This window comes from Polypterus senegalus, chromosome 6 (genome assembly GCF_016835505.1).
Source record: "Polypterus senegalus isolate Bchr_013 chromosome 6, ASM1683550v1, whole genome shotgun sequence".
Lineage (NCBI taxonomy): Eukaryota > Metazoa > Chordata > Cladistia > Polypteriformes > Polypteridae > Polypterus > Polypterus senegalus.
Window position 1 is genome coordinate 5,384,921 of NC_053159.1, and position 17,988 is coordinate 5,402,908.

Sequence of the window (17,988 nt, forward strand, 5' to 3'; positions counted from 1 at the left end):
GACCACCTGGAAGCGGCCGGTGTGTGACTCTGTCTGTGTGTGTCAGCGCAGATTTCCATCTTTAACAGACATGCGTTTAATGAATGGCACATCATCAGCTCAGACCTCACTGGGATTAGTTACTAAATTCTCCATTTTTTTATTTCTTTATAATGCTAAATCCACTTCCTCTCCACCGAGTTGCCCAGTTACAGCATGCAGATCGGTGGTTTTGATCATACGGCTCTGCGATGTCTAAGGAGACGGTGCGTACCCTGTGACTGTCTTTTCTCACTAATGATTCTGGGAGACCGGGGGGCCGCTCTTCGAGTCCAATAAACGGTGGTGGCCTGTGTGGTGCGTGTGACTCAGTCTGATATTCGGTCAGGGTACATAATGATGAGGCTTTAACATCCACCCACCGGGGGGAGGCTTTGAAAAGCCTGTTTACTAACAGATGAATCACATTGCTGGGCGCTTATCCAGAAGCAGTGAAATGTGTTTCATTTTATTCTTGTACATTTTCTGTGCGTTTTCATTTATAGTAGTTGTGATTTCTTTTATTATTATTAAGAGAAGTTGATGACGTCACACTCGAGACCGCAGGCATCTGTGCTTCTTATTCCTCAGCTGTGCCCACTCACAGGTCATTTAATTTCATTGCAGGGTTAATCCTGTGCCTTTGCTGTAAATGAACTTCCTGTCCTGCGCAATTTCATCCTCTCTGCCCAGACCCCCAGGTTTGATCTTTGGCCCAGCAACCTTTTTTCAGGATTCACATCACTTTTCACAGAGTGGAAAGCTTTGCCCTTTTGCTGTGAAGCTGAAATGCTAAGACATTGAAATGTTTCCCCTTATGGCAATGTTAAAGTGGGCATAGAGAAGACTAATTCGAAATATTCCATTTTTTTTTTTTGCTTTACAGCCTTAAATGAACACACACACAAACCAATATTTCTTCCTAGCTTTACTGACTCAATGTCACCTCTAGCATCCAAGTGAAAGACATCACAGCTACAGTTCAGAAAAATTATAAAAAATCAAAAACAAGACCTCCTGAGATTCGTAAAGGATCATTGAAACACCCAACCCTCAAGAACTTGATGGCATTTTGCCCCTTCTAATTTTTCCTTCTACCCTAACGAGAGCCCCAGGCCCCCCACCACAGAACGCTGCTCCCTTTTTGCTCTACTGTAGGTATGGTGTGTTGTGGATGGTGAGCTGCATTGGTGGACCGTTTGGTGTTGAGGTCAAATAGTTTGATTTTGGTCTCATCTGACCAGAAGGCCTTTTTCCACTTGGCATCAGAATCTTCAAGGTGCATTCTGGGAAAGCTCAAACGAGCCTTAATGTGGCCTTTCTTAAGAAGTGTGACCCTCCTGAACAAGTCACAATTGTGGAGCGCTTGTCAAATTGTTGTCACATGCACACCATTAATGACCACTCTGTGCCATCAAATCCTGTAACTCCTTCAAAGTGGCCATTGGCCTCTTACTGTGTGCCACACAATCAATCAATCAATCAAGCAATCAATCAGTCTGTGGGAGTTAGAATTCTGGCTGGGTTGTAGGGGATCAAATCCTTATTTCACTCAATGATATGCAAATCTGTAATGTGTTTTCTTTTTTTTTTTTTGATTTTTGGTTGATATTCTGTCTCTCTCCATTAAAATGAAGCGACCATAATAATTAGAGACTGTTCGTTTCTTCAAATTCAGCAGGGGATCAAATACTTATTAACCCCCACTGTATACTCAGTACACGGCTGGAGTAGCAGCACTGTCCACAAACTAACCCATTGTGAAATGATAAGGCTCGACACACTTAAACAAAGGTTTGGTGCAGCCACCTGTATCCAGCAGGGGGCGCTAGCCCCGTTGTTGGAATAAGTTCTTGTGTAATTGTGGTGTGTTACATAACCCAAAATTATATACATATAATATAAAAAGGTGGTACCCCTCCCTTAGCGATACAGCAGTAAGAAATCACATAGGAGAAATAACTTAGCCTTCTTTAATGACGGTTTACACGGCATAACAGATGAAGGAAGTCAATAACAAGACTTTTCACCAAAGTGGGAGTTTGATATATACAGTCTGCCATTTTTGTCACTGCGCTGGATGGATTTTCACGGTTTGATGACGTTATCTCCCATCCGTCCATCAGCTTGAAAGGTGTGCCGGGCGATGTGCCAAGGCTTTATACTCTCTCTCTCCATGTGCAGGCCCCCACTTCAGTGAATCATGCCATTCCAAACAAGGAAAAGAAAATCCAATGTCATGCTGATTCTGACACACAGAAATAGTACAATGCCCATTTCGTAGTTGTCTCTGTCTTGTCTTCTATTGCGTGCCTAGCAGTTCTAAATGATGAGCCCCTGTGTGCTAAATCTGTGTCCACTGTGCAAGTGAGTAAAAAGAAAAGTAGATTTATAAAATATTTTTGTACAGAGGACAGTGACATATTAAACTTATGTTACACAGGCTCCACCCCTTCTGACCACATCTGTCCCTTTCAGGCTCCACCCCTTCTGCTCACATCTCTCTCTCTTTCAGGCTCCACCCCTTCTGACCACATGTCTCTCTTTCAGGCTCCACCCCTTCTGACCACATCTCTCTCTCATTCAGGCTCCACCCCTTCTGTTCACATCTCTCTGTCTTTTTAAGGCTCCACCCCTTCTGACCATATCTGTCTCTTTCAGGCTCCACCCCTTCTGCTCACGTCTCTCTCTTTCAGGCTCCACCCCTTCTAACCGTGTCTGTCTCTTTCAGGCTCCACCCCTTCTGCTCATATCTGTTTCTTTCAGGCTCCACCCCTTCTGATCATCTCTCTGTCTCTTTCAGGCTCCACCCCTTCTGACCACATCTGTCTGTCTCTTTCAGGCTGTATCCAGCAGGGGGCGCTAGCTCCCTTGTTGGAATAAGTCCTTTTGTAATTGTGGCGTTTTACATAACCCAAAACTATATAGATATAATATTCAAAGGCGATACTCCTCCCTTGATACAGCGGTAAGAAATCACATAGGAGAAATAACTTAGCCTTCTTTAATGACCGTTTACATGGCATAACAGATGAAGGAAGCCTTCACAAGACTTTTTCATCGCTGTGCTGGAAGGATTTTCATAAATGGATGACGTTATCTCCCATCCGTCTGTCGGCTTCAAAGGTGTGCCGGGCGATGTGCCAAGGCTTTATACTCTCTCTCCATGTTCAGACCCCCACTTCAATAAATCATGCCATGCCAAACAAGGAAAAGAAGATCCAATGTCACGCTGACTCTGACACACAGAAATAGTACAATGCCCATTTTGCACTTGTCCTTATCTTGTCTTCTAATGCTTGCCTGGCAGTTCTAAATAATGAGCCCCTGTGTGCTAAGTCATGTGAGTGGATTTATAAAATATTTTTGTACAGAGCACAGTGACCTATTAAGCGTATATACTTATTATACCACCCGTATAATTTCCCATGGCTGCAATGGGTTATGAAAATCAAGTCAGATGTTTTGGACTCCATCAGGGACACAAGACTGAGAGTTCTTGGGGGGAAAAAGGCGGCTTTAAATGTGAAAAGAGGAAATGACGTGTTTCTGGGGCTGGATGCTCTTCTGGGCGCCGCAGCCGGAAGTGACGTCTTCAGAATTGAATCAGACCGGTTTTCCCGTTTTTGCTCTACAGAGACGACAGAAGAAGGTTTAGTGCACCCTGCCACCCCCTGGCCTGGCGTGGAATTGCCTTCACTTGGTCCATACTGCATCCTCCTAGTCACATGTGCGTGACATCGTCTTGTAGCGTCAGGTATATCCCAACCATATGGCTAGCATCTCAGAATTATCTTTTCAATGATGTCACATGGAATAACACTTCATTCTGCAAGAAAGTATAGACCGACGTGTTTCATGAGAATTGAGTGACGGGTTTCAGCGGGGTTTCTCTAATAACCAATTAGTTTTGAAACATAAATAACTTAAGGGTAAGCGAAAGGAGCTGACCATTAGGACACAGAAAATGGGGCTTTGCAGTCAGATGTGAATCGTAAATTAAAAATTATTTCAAGCAGCACTAGCCTTTACAAACACCGGCAGGCAGTGGGGTGTAGCGGTTAAGGCTTTGGACTTCAAACCCTGAGGTTGTGGATTCAAATCCCACTTCTGACACCAATATATATGACCTGCCTGGGAAAACCAAAAGAAATGTCACCAGTTGTATCATCGATATCATAAGTGGCCTTGAATAAAGACGTCTGCCAAATAAGTAATATGTAAAACGCTAGCAATGTCTTGGCTGCATTTTTGAATCACTTTGATGGTACCTTCGACAAAACAAAAAAACAATTGATTTCTGTCAAAACAAACCACAAACATCTCTTGGAGTTGTGAAATAAATAGCCCTGACACACAGAAAATGGTTTGGGGCAGCCACCCCGTACACTTGTGCCCTGCTGGCAAAAGGCAAAATAAGTAGCAAAGTTGTGAACGGTGAGGAGTCCACCACTGACTGACTGAAAACAGGAAGTGGCCTGGGTTTTAAGGTACCTGACAGGAAATGATGTCTTCAAGGTCAGAACGGAAAGTGGCGTCTTTGTGGTGGGAAACCGGAATTGGTGACTTTGTGATCGGAAACCGGAAGTGGCGTCTTCACGGTGGGTACCAGAAGTGACGTCTTCATAGCCAGAACTGGAAAATGGCGTCTTCATGTTCGGAACTGGAAGTGACATCTTCGTGTCCAGAATCGGGCAGAATTTCCCGTATCTGATCTGCAGGGATAACCAAGACAGGATCAGTGCGCCCCACAACCCCCTGGCTTGGCGTGGAATTACCTTCATTTGGTCCTTTTAGCGGCCACCTAAGCGCACGTGTGTGCCGGCGTGTTACAGACTTTTGACTATTAGAATTGTCTAACCCTAATTTCTTTTATTCATTTTTTTTCCACCTCCTCCGCCATGTTACTGGACTCACGGACCCCCGTCTGTTATTGGGTCGTGTGCTGCCAAGGCTAAAGGAATTTTTTTTTTCCCCCATTGTCATGTAGGTTGAATAAAAACTCTCCTTTTGTAGCATTGTTTCCACATACACAGCACCTTTTGTGCAGTGGCTATTCAGACACATAATGGACCTTTAGAAACTGGACATGGAGTTATTTCTTTGCAGATCCAGTAGGTCTGAACTCTCCACCAGTCCACCTGCTTATTGTGTTTATTTGAATGAGAAGAACAAGGCGGCCTTCTGTTCAGCCGGGTACACGTTGTTGCCATGGCGGATGCTTTACTGTGTTTTGTCAATTTGCGTTGGCCCCGTTTCTATCGTTCAGACGAGTCATATCATAATGATTTGATTAAAACAATGTAAGATTCCTTGAAGAAGGACCCCCTTTTCACTTGATTGTAAGCAATTTTCTTATTAGAGGAAAATGGAACAATTTCTAGTCGCCGAGGAAAGTGACACTGATAATTGCCAGCAGCAGGGAGTTTCGTCTCGAGAGGGCCGCTGATTTGCTGTTGTGCTTTAGTGGGATTCCAGGGCCCATGAATCTCTTTTAATGGCTCCTCACTCTGCTATCTTTGCACGACTTTTCCATTCCGATAAGTGGATTTCTTTTCGGTTTGTTTTTTCACTTCAGTAGCTCGTGTAATTCTTGAGACGATGCGGCATGGCTGTCTCTTCAGGGTGACGTTGGCTTGAATGAGTGACTGTTAAGGTGCTGTAGCTGAGCTGCTTTTTGCTCAGGATGAGCTGCCGCCATTGGTCTGATTGGGGGTCTGTGTTGGGTTATCGGCTGTACTGAAGATGACGGAGAATGCGGCGGCGAGTACGGCGCCTTCCTTTGCAAATGTGGCCATTGGTGTCCTTGGTGTTGAGAGCTCAGCAGTGACTTCTGCTCATGCAGTTGTAGGAAACTAAATGAAGTTGAACGTCTGCCCACCCGGGGACGGCAAATTGAGGGAGAAAAATGAGTGTGGGGTCCCGTGGAGGGACTTAGTTCAGATGTGAGGGATTTCTGTTTTGCCCACTGTCACAAACTCGACAGTGAGCCCCAATAATGTTTGGGGCAGCCACCTGGATGAAATTTCCCGGCTGCAAATTTAGAAAATCATTGTACTGAAGTGTACAGGTTGGAGTCCAGAGCAGAACTGATTGGACGGCTTTAAAGGAGAACGGAGGAAGTGATGTCATCAGTAGGCCCGGAACCCGGAAGTAGTGTCATTGGGCCCGGGGACTGGAAGTGACATCATCAATAGGCCCAGGACCAATTGTGGTGTCTTTGGGGCCGGAGCCGGAAGTGATGTCATCAGTATGGCCAGAACCGGAAGTAGTGTCATTGGACCCAGGGACTGGAAGTGACATCATCAATAGGCCCCAGACCGGACATGGTGTCTTTGGGGCCAATGGCGGAAGTGACATCATCAGTAGGGCCGGAACCGGATGTGGTTTTTGGGTTTTAAGTGATGTCATCAATAGGCCCAGGACTGGATGTGATGTCTTTGAGGGCGGGGCCAGAAATGAAGTCATCAGTAGGCCCAGGAACACATGCGGTGTCTTTGGGGACAGGGCCAGAAGTGACATCATCTGTGGGGCCGGAACCGTAAGTGACGTCATTAGGCCTGGCGACCGGTAACGACATCCTCGGTGAGCTGGGCAGAACCGGAAGAGGCGGCGTCAGGTCCAAGCGGAATAGCCCATAACAGGTCTGCAGAGAAGTGAGAGAAAGAGTTAGTGTACTCTGCCAAGCCCTGGTCTGGCATGGAATTGCTCTCATTCAGGCCCTTTAGCTGCCTCCCATGCGCACATACGTGTGTGACACCACCCAAGGACACCAAATATATCTAGGAAACGGTGTGTAGATGTGAGAGAAAGAAATAGATTGTTAACAAATCAATTTGTTAATTATCAGTTTTGCCTTCAGTAGTTCCAGTAATTAATTAAATCATTCGGTAAGACTCCCACCATTTCCAGTGTATATCAAGGTAACTGACGCCCCGTTCAATTTCAGAAAGAGAGTAATCCAATCTACTGACAAACGTGAGGGTTCCATGAGGCAGAGCCTTCTGACATTGGGCAGAATGTCTGGACTGTCTTGAGACTTCACTGTCCGCTGCACAGACTCAAGAGCAATCCCCCCGGTGTGTCAATCACAGCAGACCAGCCCCCAGAACATCACAAAGCCTCCTCCATGTTTCACAGCAGGTCTGGTCGTCTTTTCTTTGAAAGCTTAAGTTCTTTGTCTGTCGACATCGAGCTGATGAGACTTGTCTATAAGCTCCAAAGGACCCTCTCCCAGAAGCCTTGTGGCTTGTCAGTGTACATTTTAAGAAATCCCACTCTGGCTTTTTGATGTGGAGTTCTCCTGGCTCTTCTTCCATTGAGTCCTGATGTTGCGATCAGACACTGCTGAACCCTGACCTTTTGGAGTTCAACTTGTCTATGTTTGGAAGTTGTCCTTGGCTTTTTCTCCACCATTCTCACTCTCCTTCTGTCCATTCTGGGGTCGATTTTCCTTTTACGGCTGCGTGCCAGGGAGGTTGCTTGCAGTCCCGTGGGTCTTCAGCTTCTTCATAATGTTTGCCGCTGTGGTCTCAGGAACATCAAGCTGATGGCAGATGATCATCTACCTTTTGCCTTTCATCATGCTGGTCTCTCATTTTCTCTCTGATCTCCTCAGACGACTCTCTCCTTGGCTTTCCTCTGGTCCGGGTTCAGTGTGGGACACACGATGACACCAAACAGCAGAGTGGCAACTTTTCTCCTTTTATTTCGGTTGAATGACCGATTGCATGATTAGATGCCTGCGAAATACGAATTCAAGAAAACGTCGAGTTTGAAAAATCACTCAAGCCCAATTATTGAGGATCTCTTCTAGGGGTCCCAACAAATGTGTCACGGCCATTTTAGAAGATCTTTGTAGAATAAGCAACACTTGATTTCTTGTCACACTTGCTTTGCTTTGCACATTAAAGGAATGCAGGTACAAAGGGGACGATGGCTTTTCATGTCCTCACTTCTCAGGGGGCTGTAAGGGGACCAAACCCATTTGTCCACTGTCTTAGGTAGTGAGGAGTCCAGCATGACTCCCAGCTGCTGCTCGTGAACTTTCAGACCTTCCAATGTGTATTCACACCTTACGTCAGGACGTCCAACTTGTCATTCCTTTATATTTACTCCATTCACTTTCTCATCTGCTACAGATCTGACCAAGTCTCTCTGTAGAACTTTACCCGTTTCTCCATCATTGTGGTCTTTTCTGCCAGGCCATAAAGCACAATGTTGCCAGCTAAGGTGACCTAACCGATTGTAAAAATAAAGAATCGGTGTAATTAAAGATAAGTTTTAGCACATGATACAGTGGATTCAGAAAATATCCGGACTCCTTCCCTTTCTGCACACTTGAGGTGTTGCAGGTAGGATGGCACATCAATACGTGGCATCACCAGAAGGTTTGCTGTGTCTCCCAGCACAGTCTCAAGGGCATGGAGGAGATTCCAGGAGACAGACAGACAGTTACTCCAGGAGAGCTGGACAGGGACCCTCGTAGAAGGTCATTAACCCATCAGCAGGACCCACCGCTATCTGCTCCTTTGAGCAAGGAGGACCACGATGAGCACTGCCATAGCCTACAAAATGACCTCCAGTAGGCAGGCCACTGGTGTGAATGTCTCTGACCAAACAATCAGAAACCGACTTCATGAGGGTGGCGTGAGGGCCTGACGTCCTCTAGTGAGCACCATGGAGCTCGATTGGCATTTGCCACAGAGGTCCTGAATTGGCATGTCCACCACTGGTGCCCTGTGCTTTTTACAGATTGAGAGCAGGTTCACTCTGAGCACATGTGACAGACGTGAAAGGGTCTGGAGAAGCCGTGGAGAACATTTTGCTGCCTGTCACATCATTCAGCATGACCGGTTTGGTGGGGGGTCAGTGATGGTCTGGAGAGGCATATCCATGGAGGAACGCACAGACGTCTACAGGTGAGACAACAGCACCTTGACCATTAATAGCTGACAAAGCTATGACCATTAGGTATCGGGATGAAATCCTTGGCCCCATTGTCAGACCCTATGCTGGTTCCTCCTGATGCATGACAATGCCTGGCCTCATGTGGCGAGAGGATGAAGGAATTGACCCCATTGAGTAAGCCCCCCCCTCATCAATCCAGTAGAACACCTCTAGGAGGGACGTTATGTTTTGGTCCGCCTCAGCCTACTTGTCATTCCTTTACATTTACTCCATTGACGTTCTCATCTGCTACAGATCTGCCCAAGTCTCTCTGTAGGACTTTAGCTGTTTCTCCATCAGTGTGGTCTTTTCTGCCAGGCCATAAAGCACAAGGTTGCTGGCTAAGGTGACCCCCCGAATGTAGAAATAAAGAATCGGTGGAATTAAAGATAATCTTTAGCACAAGATACAGTGGATTCAGAAAATATCCAGACCTCTTCCCTTTCTGCACACTTCATTGTTTTTGTTCATTTAAATTTAGATTTTCCGCTTTTTGCCTATCAAACTACACTCAATATCTCATCATGGCAAAATGAAGAGATGTTTTTGGAAATGTTTGCAAATGCATTTACAATCGGTAATAAAATGCATCTTGTCTTCTATCCATCCATCCATTATCCAACCCACTATATCCTAACACAGGGTCACTGGGGTCTGCTGGAGCCAATCCCAGCCAACGCAGGGCACAAGGCAGGAACAAATCCTAGGCAGGGCGCCAGCCCACCACAGGGCACACACTAGGGACAATTTAGGATCGCCAATGCACCTAACCTTCATGTCTTTGTACTGTGGGAGGAAACCCATGCAGGCAAGGACCCGGGAAGCGAACCCAGGTCTCCTTACTGCGAGGCAGCAGCACCACCACTGCGCCACTTTGCCGCCCTCATCTTGTCTTCTGTTGTGTGTTTATCCAACTTTGATGGTAATTTGACGTAAATGGTTTAACTGTTGTAGAAGATCAGCCCAGCTACAGTCTGGCACAGGACACGCTGAAGTCCAAAAGCACGCACTGTGGCGAACGGTGGGGGCCCCTGCCCGGCCGGGATGCCCCTTCAGCATATGTTCCAGGAGAGCAAGCATGGGAGACCGAATACCTCCCCCTGGATGCTAGATGGCAGCCTCCCCGGGTTGCAGCAGTTCCTCGGACTCCCGCAGGGCTTCATGGGAGTTGGAGTTTGATGCAGCAATGTTGGGTTCCACAAGCGCCTCCAGGGTGTGCTGCGGTGGGAGCTTCTGGGCCCTTGTGGGCAGTGTTTTTGCCACACCCGGAAGTGCAGCCGGGACTCGGCAATCAAGCGCCTGGAGCACTTCTGGGTGCCTAATAAAAGGAGCCAGCGGCCTCCACTCGAGAGCCTGAGTCGGGAGGAGGAGGAGGAGGACAACACTTGCCGGGAGGAGTGGCAGAGAAGAGTGTGTTATAGTGTGTGCTTCACTTTAGTTTATTTGGTGTGCTTTGGGACTTGGTTAGGGTGAGGGACACGGGGAAGAAAAGTTTATTTGTTGATTTTACCCGTGCCTCTATTGTGAGTCTGTGTCAGGTCGGGCGCATATATAGCGCCTTTCACAGCACGTTTATTTCTTTTTTTTTTTTGCCTTGTGGGCAACACCTTCCCTGTTCCCATAAGTTCAACACAGTCAAGTAGAAGCCCAAAACACTTCTCTTCCTTCCTTCTCTTTCTCTCCTTCGTTTCTTCCTCTCCCAGAAGCTCCGTTCTTCTGCCTCCCAACTCCGGTGTCCTCTTCTATACTGTTCCCGGAAGTGCTCCAGGTGCTTCCTGATCCTCTTCTGACAGCATTTCCTGGTGTGACGGAAGTGCCACAGACCAAAGCTCCAGAGCTGTTCCGGTGCCCCATGCTGACTACATGCCCCCTTGGTAAGCTCCAAGCCCCATTGCATACCATGGGAGCTGCCTTCTTATTTCCCGGAGGAGGTACTGCTCTCCTCAGATGGGCGTCCCGACCGGGTAAGACCCCCGGCCGTCTGCCACACTGTTTTATGTCGTTCCCTTTCAAGCACTCTGAGCTTTTTACTTGATGAAGAAACAACCAGAATGACATTTGAGAAGGTTCATCACATCTTGAAACACTTGATCATAACACCATGTGAACCAGCCTGTCACCACTGGGGTGGTCCTAAGCCGAGATCTGAGAGTGTTGTCGTTTTGGGTGGGCAGCAAATGTTTTACAGGATGAGTATTGAGCCCACACCTCCACATAATGACAGCATCCCATCTCCAGTGTATAAAAAAACTGCTGAAGACTGGCATGCTGTCACTTTTGGCTTTGCTGTGTTGCTTAGCAACAGTCCTCTGTGTGACTTTGATATTCTTGCCTTTTTCCCATTTTTTTTTATTTTTTTTTTTGTGTGTGCCACCAGCATGCACGTCCTAACTGCGTTTAGTTAGCCATATCCTTAGTTGTACGTTGAACCTCACCTTTTTTAATGGTGTCACAAAAATGGGTGATGCCATCATCATGTAGTGTGCAGCACATCAAGAGTATGTCACTGAGATGTCGGCTTTAAGGCAGGGGCGTCAAACTTCACTTTCATTAGAGTCCAAAAGTAGCACTTTATATACCCAATGTGGGCATATAAAGTATTTAAGTATAAAATATACAAAAAATGAAAGGAACGCTTTTTAATCCGAGTATAACATCAAGTCAGTGACACTTGTGGGCTGTTGATGTGGTCAGTGAAGTAGCAGAGGGGCTTGTTCATCAGTTTCAGCTGCTTTGGTGCACTAGAGGGGCTACAATGAGAGACGACCCCCCAAAACAGGAATGAATGGGTTAACTAAATAAACTAAATAGGTGGAGGGTGGCCACGGACATTTTCCCTCCTCATCTCTTTTGTCACGTATTTTGCATTTGGCTACAGTCAGCGTCACTACTAGTAGTATGAGACCATACCTGGACCCTACAGTGGTGGCACAGGTAGGATGGCACATCAATACGTGTCATTGCCAGAAGGTTTGCTGTGTCTCCCAGCACAGTTTCAAGGGAATGGAGGAGATTCCAGGAGACAGACAGACAGTTACTCCAGGAGAGCTGGACAGGGCCCCTCGTTGAAGGTCCTTAACCCCGTAAACAGGACCCACCGCTATCTGCTCCTTTGGGCAACGAGGAACAGGATGAGCACTGGCAGAGCCTACAAAATGACCTCCAGCTGGCAGGCAGGCCACTGGTGTGAATGTCACTGACCAAACAATGAGAAACAGACTTCATGAGGGTGGCGTGAGGTCCTCTAGTGGGCACCATGGAGCTCGATTGGCATTTGCCATAGAATACCAGAATTAGCAGGTCAATCACTGGCACCCTGTGCTTTTCACAGATTGAGAGCAGGTTCACCCTGAGCACATGTGAAAGAGTCTGGAGAAGTCGTGGAGAACATCATGCTGCCTGTGACATCATTGAGCATGACCGATTTGATGGTGGGTCAGTGATGGTCTGGGGAGGGATATCCATGGGGTGACGCACAGACCTCTACAGGCTAGACAAGGGCACCGCAGGACTGCCATTAGGTATCGCGGTAACCTCCTCGGACCCATTGTCAGACCCTATGCTGGTTCCTCCTGGTGCACGACAATGCCTGGCCTCATGTGGCGGGAGGATGAAGGAACTGATCCCATTGACTAAGCCCCCCACCATTCCCCCAACACAAACCCCCATGCCCCCCCAATAAACTCGCCTGATCTCAATCCAGTAGAACACCTCAGGGTGGGACATTATGTTTTGGTCCATCCAACGCCTCAGCCTGTCCAGGAGCTCAATAATGCCCTGGTCTAGATCTGGGGGAAGATCCCCCAGGACACCATCCATCATCTCATTAGGACGTTGTCAGGCCGGAAGGGGGTGGATGGGGTGGCATCATACTGAGTACGATTTGGAGTTGCTGCGATGAAATTTCAGCCACATGGACGATTTTATTGCAATTACTGATGGAGATGTGCACTGGTGCATTCACGCCATCCGGGTTTGCTAGGCCTCTGTCATATGCTATTTGGTTTGGGACTCCTTAAAGTGGTGCCAATGTTTGCGATGCGCCATCTGTACAAATGACAAATGCAGTGCATTTAATTACTACAAATGTCTGTGAAGCAACATCTCTTGGAATGAGAATCGTAATACAAATGGCTCAGTTATGCGCACTTTGGTGTGGGATTCATAAAAGCATTGCTGATGGTGGAGTTGCAGCCTCTGTTAGAATGACGCATGCAGTGCAATTTATTACAGCAGATATTTGTGTTGCACCATCTATTGGACTACTAAAAAATGTTTGATGTGCCATCTGTTGGAATGCAGTTTATTACAACACATGTTTGTGTTGCATCATCTATTGGATTGACAAATGGAATTTTATTACTAAAATTTTTTTTTTCCATCTGTTGGAATGTTAAATGCAATTTTATTACTCAAAATGGTTGTGCCATCTGTTGGCATGACAAATGCAATGTTATTACTAAAATGTTTGTGCTGTTTGTTGGAATGCAGTTTATTACAACAAATGTTTGCATTATGCCATCTGTTGGAATGACAAATGGAATGTTATTACTAAAAATGTTTGTGATGCTGCATCTGCAGGAATGACAGAGACCTAGAAACCAGAATGACGCACAGACACAGCTCCTTGTATTAAGGTGGATCTTACAGGGTCTTTGTTGTCACACGTATAGAGTACCCCGTGTACTTACATACTGCAAAGCTCATCCGCATGCAGCAGGTCGCTGGCACCACCATTAGTGTGTAAGAACAAACCTACCTGAAACTACTATCTTGCTTACCTGACAAATCATTATAATACCAACGTAAAAAGAATATCAAATTCTGTATTCTCCTCCACACTCTAATAGGGTTTAACAATACCAACAGGGTAAAAGATACAGAAACGTGATGAAGACTAAATATTTCTTCATCACTTGGTCTGCCCCTGTCTGCTAAAGCACGTGACAGACACTTTTAGACTTTTAAGGATTTGTGTCACAAGTGGTAGCATTTATTGTGTCTCTGTCTGCCTGTTATTGATTAATATCTTGGCAATATGTTCTTATTGTTCTTATTATTTTTTCATTTTCATCCTATTCTTGTTTTTGCAGGATGTTGTTTGGGGCCTGAATTCACTGTTTACTGTAAGTATTTAACTTCCTCTCAAGCCACCAATTTTGTTGTATTTAAGTAATCCTGATTCTGACGTTCTACAGTATTTTCTAATTATAACTATATATTTATGCTTATATATACTTATATATTTTATAACTATACATTTTATATTTTGTTGATTTTGTTGGGACTGCTTTGCTACATCAGGGCCTGGGCAGCTCACCATTGCAGAATCCATTAGGTGTTCTTCAGTTTACCAGAGAGTGCTTGACGATAATAGGAGACCATCTGTCTGATGATTGAAGTGCGACTGAAGTTGTTCTTATTGTTTAAAATTGTTTTTCTTAAAGGTTTCTGGTACATTTTATTAAGTAGCTGGAAGCAGATCACCAGTTGGCAAGCTGCTAGTGATAGAGCATCAATAAAGTCAATTAGGAGTACTTTATGATGTAACAAATACAAGGTTGTTTTTTTAATAACTATACTGAATGTGACTTGTTTTGATTCTTATTATTTCAGGATTTGCTGAACTTTGATGATCCCTTGAATATTGAAGCTGCAGAACACCACCTACGTGACAAGGTAGACTCGCATCCTTTCTACTGGCATGTAGTCATTATGGTCCTACTTGGTGACGACCTTTCAAGTTCAAATGTCTAAGACGATGCTGCTTTACAGAGCTGAGCCCACTTCCATATCCTCAAAAATGTAGGTCAGATATTCTGTGATCATGTAACCTGAAGGCACAAATTAACATTTACTTCTGTACTCGGTCAACCATACAACATATCAGAATGGAAAAGGTTTGGAGCGGACGATGTTTCTTAGTGCACGTCGAGTCATAACTGGGTTGTGTATCTTCGGGGTGCAATGTTACAGGATTAGGCTTCTTGTGAGGATAAAAAGATTTACATTTCATAGGTTAACAGATTGCTCGGATTTATTTAACAAGCTGTTACTGTTGTGATGCATCACAATGCTGACGGAAACATACCAACCAGTGTGTTATGACTTAGCAACAGAGAGAAAGAAAGAAAGAAAGAAAGAAAAAAAAAAGAGTCATTTCTGGTTTGCCTTTTGAGTCTTAGTTCATTATTTTGAATGCTGGCTCTCTATTTATATATACTATATATATTTTATATATATATATATATATATTTTATATCTATCTATCTATTAATTATATAGTGCCTTTTATCTATCTATCTATCTATCTATCTATCTATCTATCTATCAATAGAAAAAGACTATTCTTGAGCCCCTGGATTTGAAACCTCTAGTTTTAAATTGACAGCAAAGAAAACCATGATGCACATACCGTGTTTGTATATAATTAAAAAAATATATATACTGTATGTGTGTGTGTATCTCTCTCACTCTCTCTGTGTGTGTATAATATATATATATATATATGTGTATATATATGTATATATATATGTATATATGTATATATATGTATATATATGTATATATATATATATATGTGTGTATATATATATATATATATATATATATATATATATATATATATATATATATATATATATATATGTATATGTATATGTATATGTGTGTGTGTGTGTGTGTGTTGTGGAGGAAAACCCCCCCGAGGAAGACCGGACAAGTTCAGTCAATTAGATTTTTATACAGTCACAGATGAGTACCTGGATTTTACATTGCAAGGCAGAAGAGTAAAGTTAAAATTTTCGATTGGCTTTTAATAATTTCTTCTTCCTCTCCCTTCTCTTTACTTAATCAAAAAGAAATAATATAGTTTACTTCAGCATTTTATTTTATTATGCTAATGGGCCATCTGTTCTTATTTTTTGTTACTTGTCAGATAGACCCTAAAGAAGGAAAGGTCATCTTTCCTGTGTCAAATAGATGAGGCGTTCCTAAAGAACCCCAAAGGTTTTCAACGGTGTTTAGGTCCAGGGAATGAGACAGCCCTGGCAGAAGCTTCATTTTGTGTTCCTTTAACCATTTCGGTGTTGATTTGATCAAATGTTTTGCGTCGTTTGTCCTGCTGCAAGACCCAGCAACGAGCCAGTTTTAGATTCTTGGCAGAGGCAGCCAAGTTTAAATTTTAAAATCTCCTGGTATTTCATGGCGTCCAAGATGCCAAGTATACTAACAAGGTTCCCAGGGCCTTAGAGCAAAATACAGCCCCACAACATCATAGAACGTCCACCATACTTGACACTGGAGATCAGTTTCTTTTCTGTGCAGCCATCTTTCTTTTTATGCCAAACCTACCTTGAGTGTGTGTTGGCAGTAAGCTCATTTATTGTTTTGTCTGACAATAGAGCACAATTCTAATCCAATAATTGTGGACGGGACTCTGTGTGTGTATTAGAATACAACGCGCTGGTCTTTCTGGGCTTGTGTCTTATATGGCTCTGTTGTTCATCGTGGTTGAGAGTGTCGCCCACAATATATAAGAGAACTGTTTGAGTTGCAAGTGAAGATTCCTTCGCTTCACTTTAGGAGTTTTTCTTCTTTTTGATTTCTGTGCTGGTGACGCTTTCAGGTTATTCCTTTTGACACTTGTAGAAATAAAGAAGAGGATAACTTGGTATATTATTACACACTTGGGTGCAATTTCGAACTCTCTGCCCTTTGAAGTCCCAATTTACTGACAATGTGGACATTGTGAAGAAGAAATCCCAGTGAAAGCGGAGGAGTGTTAGATTAAGCTTTAATGAAAGGGTAAGCTGGTGGAGGATCATCAGTATGAAACCTTGTCTTGACGCCTCGGCTAACAAAGGAAAGCAAGCGAGGCAGCGAGACCGTAAAAGGCTTTGTGTTCCTGCCATGATTAGCCTTCCATCAGACAGAAAGGACAAACAACTTTATCACAATAAATTTGGATCAAGAGGTGGCAGGCTGTAATCGAGGAGGTGTAAACCCGATAAGTATTTTAAATCGTGTGCTTCAACAAAGGTGAGACTATCATCTGCACGTTCTTATACTTTGAATTCTGCTGGCATTCCCTTTGCCTGTTTTGAGGGGCTGTCAGTCACGCTGGTAAACATGAACATTGAGGACTACCGTATATACTCGCAGATAAGTTCTCCAGCAGATAAGTTGGGTCTTGATTTTACCATATAATTGCCGGTATTTTATGATGTCAGTCATATAAGTTGAATGTGGAAAACTCACACTATTGGTCCAAGGGATTACGATATGCTAATGCCCATCTGAGAGAGTAACCACGGAGCACACTGCCTTTTATTTCTATGTATTGTTCCTACGTGACCACAAAGTAATACCCCAACTATTCCGAAGTGACGTTTGCACTGATTTGTGTTTTTTGTATCTCACATCCTCTTACACCTTTATCGTAAGAGCATCCCTTATCTATGATCAGATATAAATATGAAGCTGGTTTGAAATTAAAAGTTGTTGACGTGGCGAAAGAAACTGGTAACTGCACTGCTGCAACAAAATTTGATGTGCCTGAGAAACTGATGCAAGATTGGAGGAAGCAAGGAAAAAAAAAATGTAATTGTCATATTTTTCAACAGGCATTTAAATCGGGTCTGATTTTACCATATCATTTCTAGTTTTTCTTTTATAATGTCGGTCGTATAAGGGAGCCCAAGTCCTCCCCATGGGCTCACCACCTATGGGAGGGGCCAAGGAGGTTGGGTGCAGTGTGAGTTGGGTGGTGGCCGAAGGCGGGGACCTTGGCGGTCTGATCCTCGGCTACAGAAACTGGCTCTTGGGACGTGGAATGTCACCTCTCTGAAGGGGAAGGAGCCTGAGCTAGTGCGCGAGGTCGAGAGGTTCCGGCTAGATATAGTCGGACTCACCTCGACGCACAGCTTGGACTCTGGAACCAATCTCCTTGAGAGGGGCTGGACTCTCTACCACTCTGGAGTTGCCCCCGGTGAGAGGCGCCGAGCAGGTGTGGGCATACTT

The 17,988-nt window shown here is 44.5% G+C and overlaps 1 protein-coding gene across 1 annotated transcript in view; it reads left to right on the forward strand.

Moving 5' to 3' along the window:
* ube2f (ubiquitin-conjugating enzyme E2F (putative)) overlaps positions 1–17,988 on the forward strand; it is a 149,937-nt gene that overhangs the window by 110,659 nt on the left and 21,290 nt on the right. The window contains exons 8-9 of the mRNA XM_039755316.1: positions 14,061–14,093; positions 14,584–14,646. Of these exons, the coding sequence (XP_039611250.1) occupies positions 14,061–14,093; positions 14,584–14,646 (96 nt within the window). The remainder of the gene's footprint in view (positions 1–14,060; positions 14,094–14,583; positions 14,647–17,988) is intronic.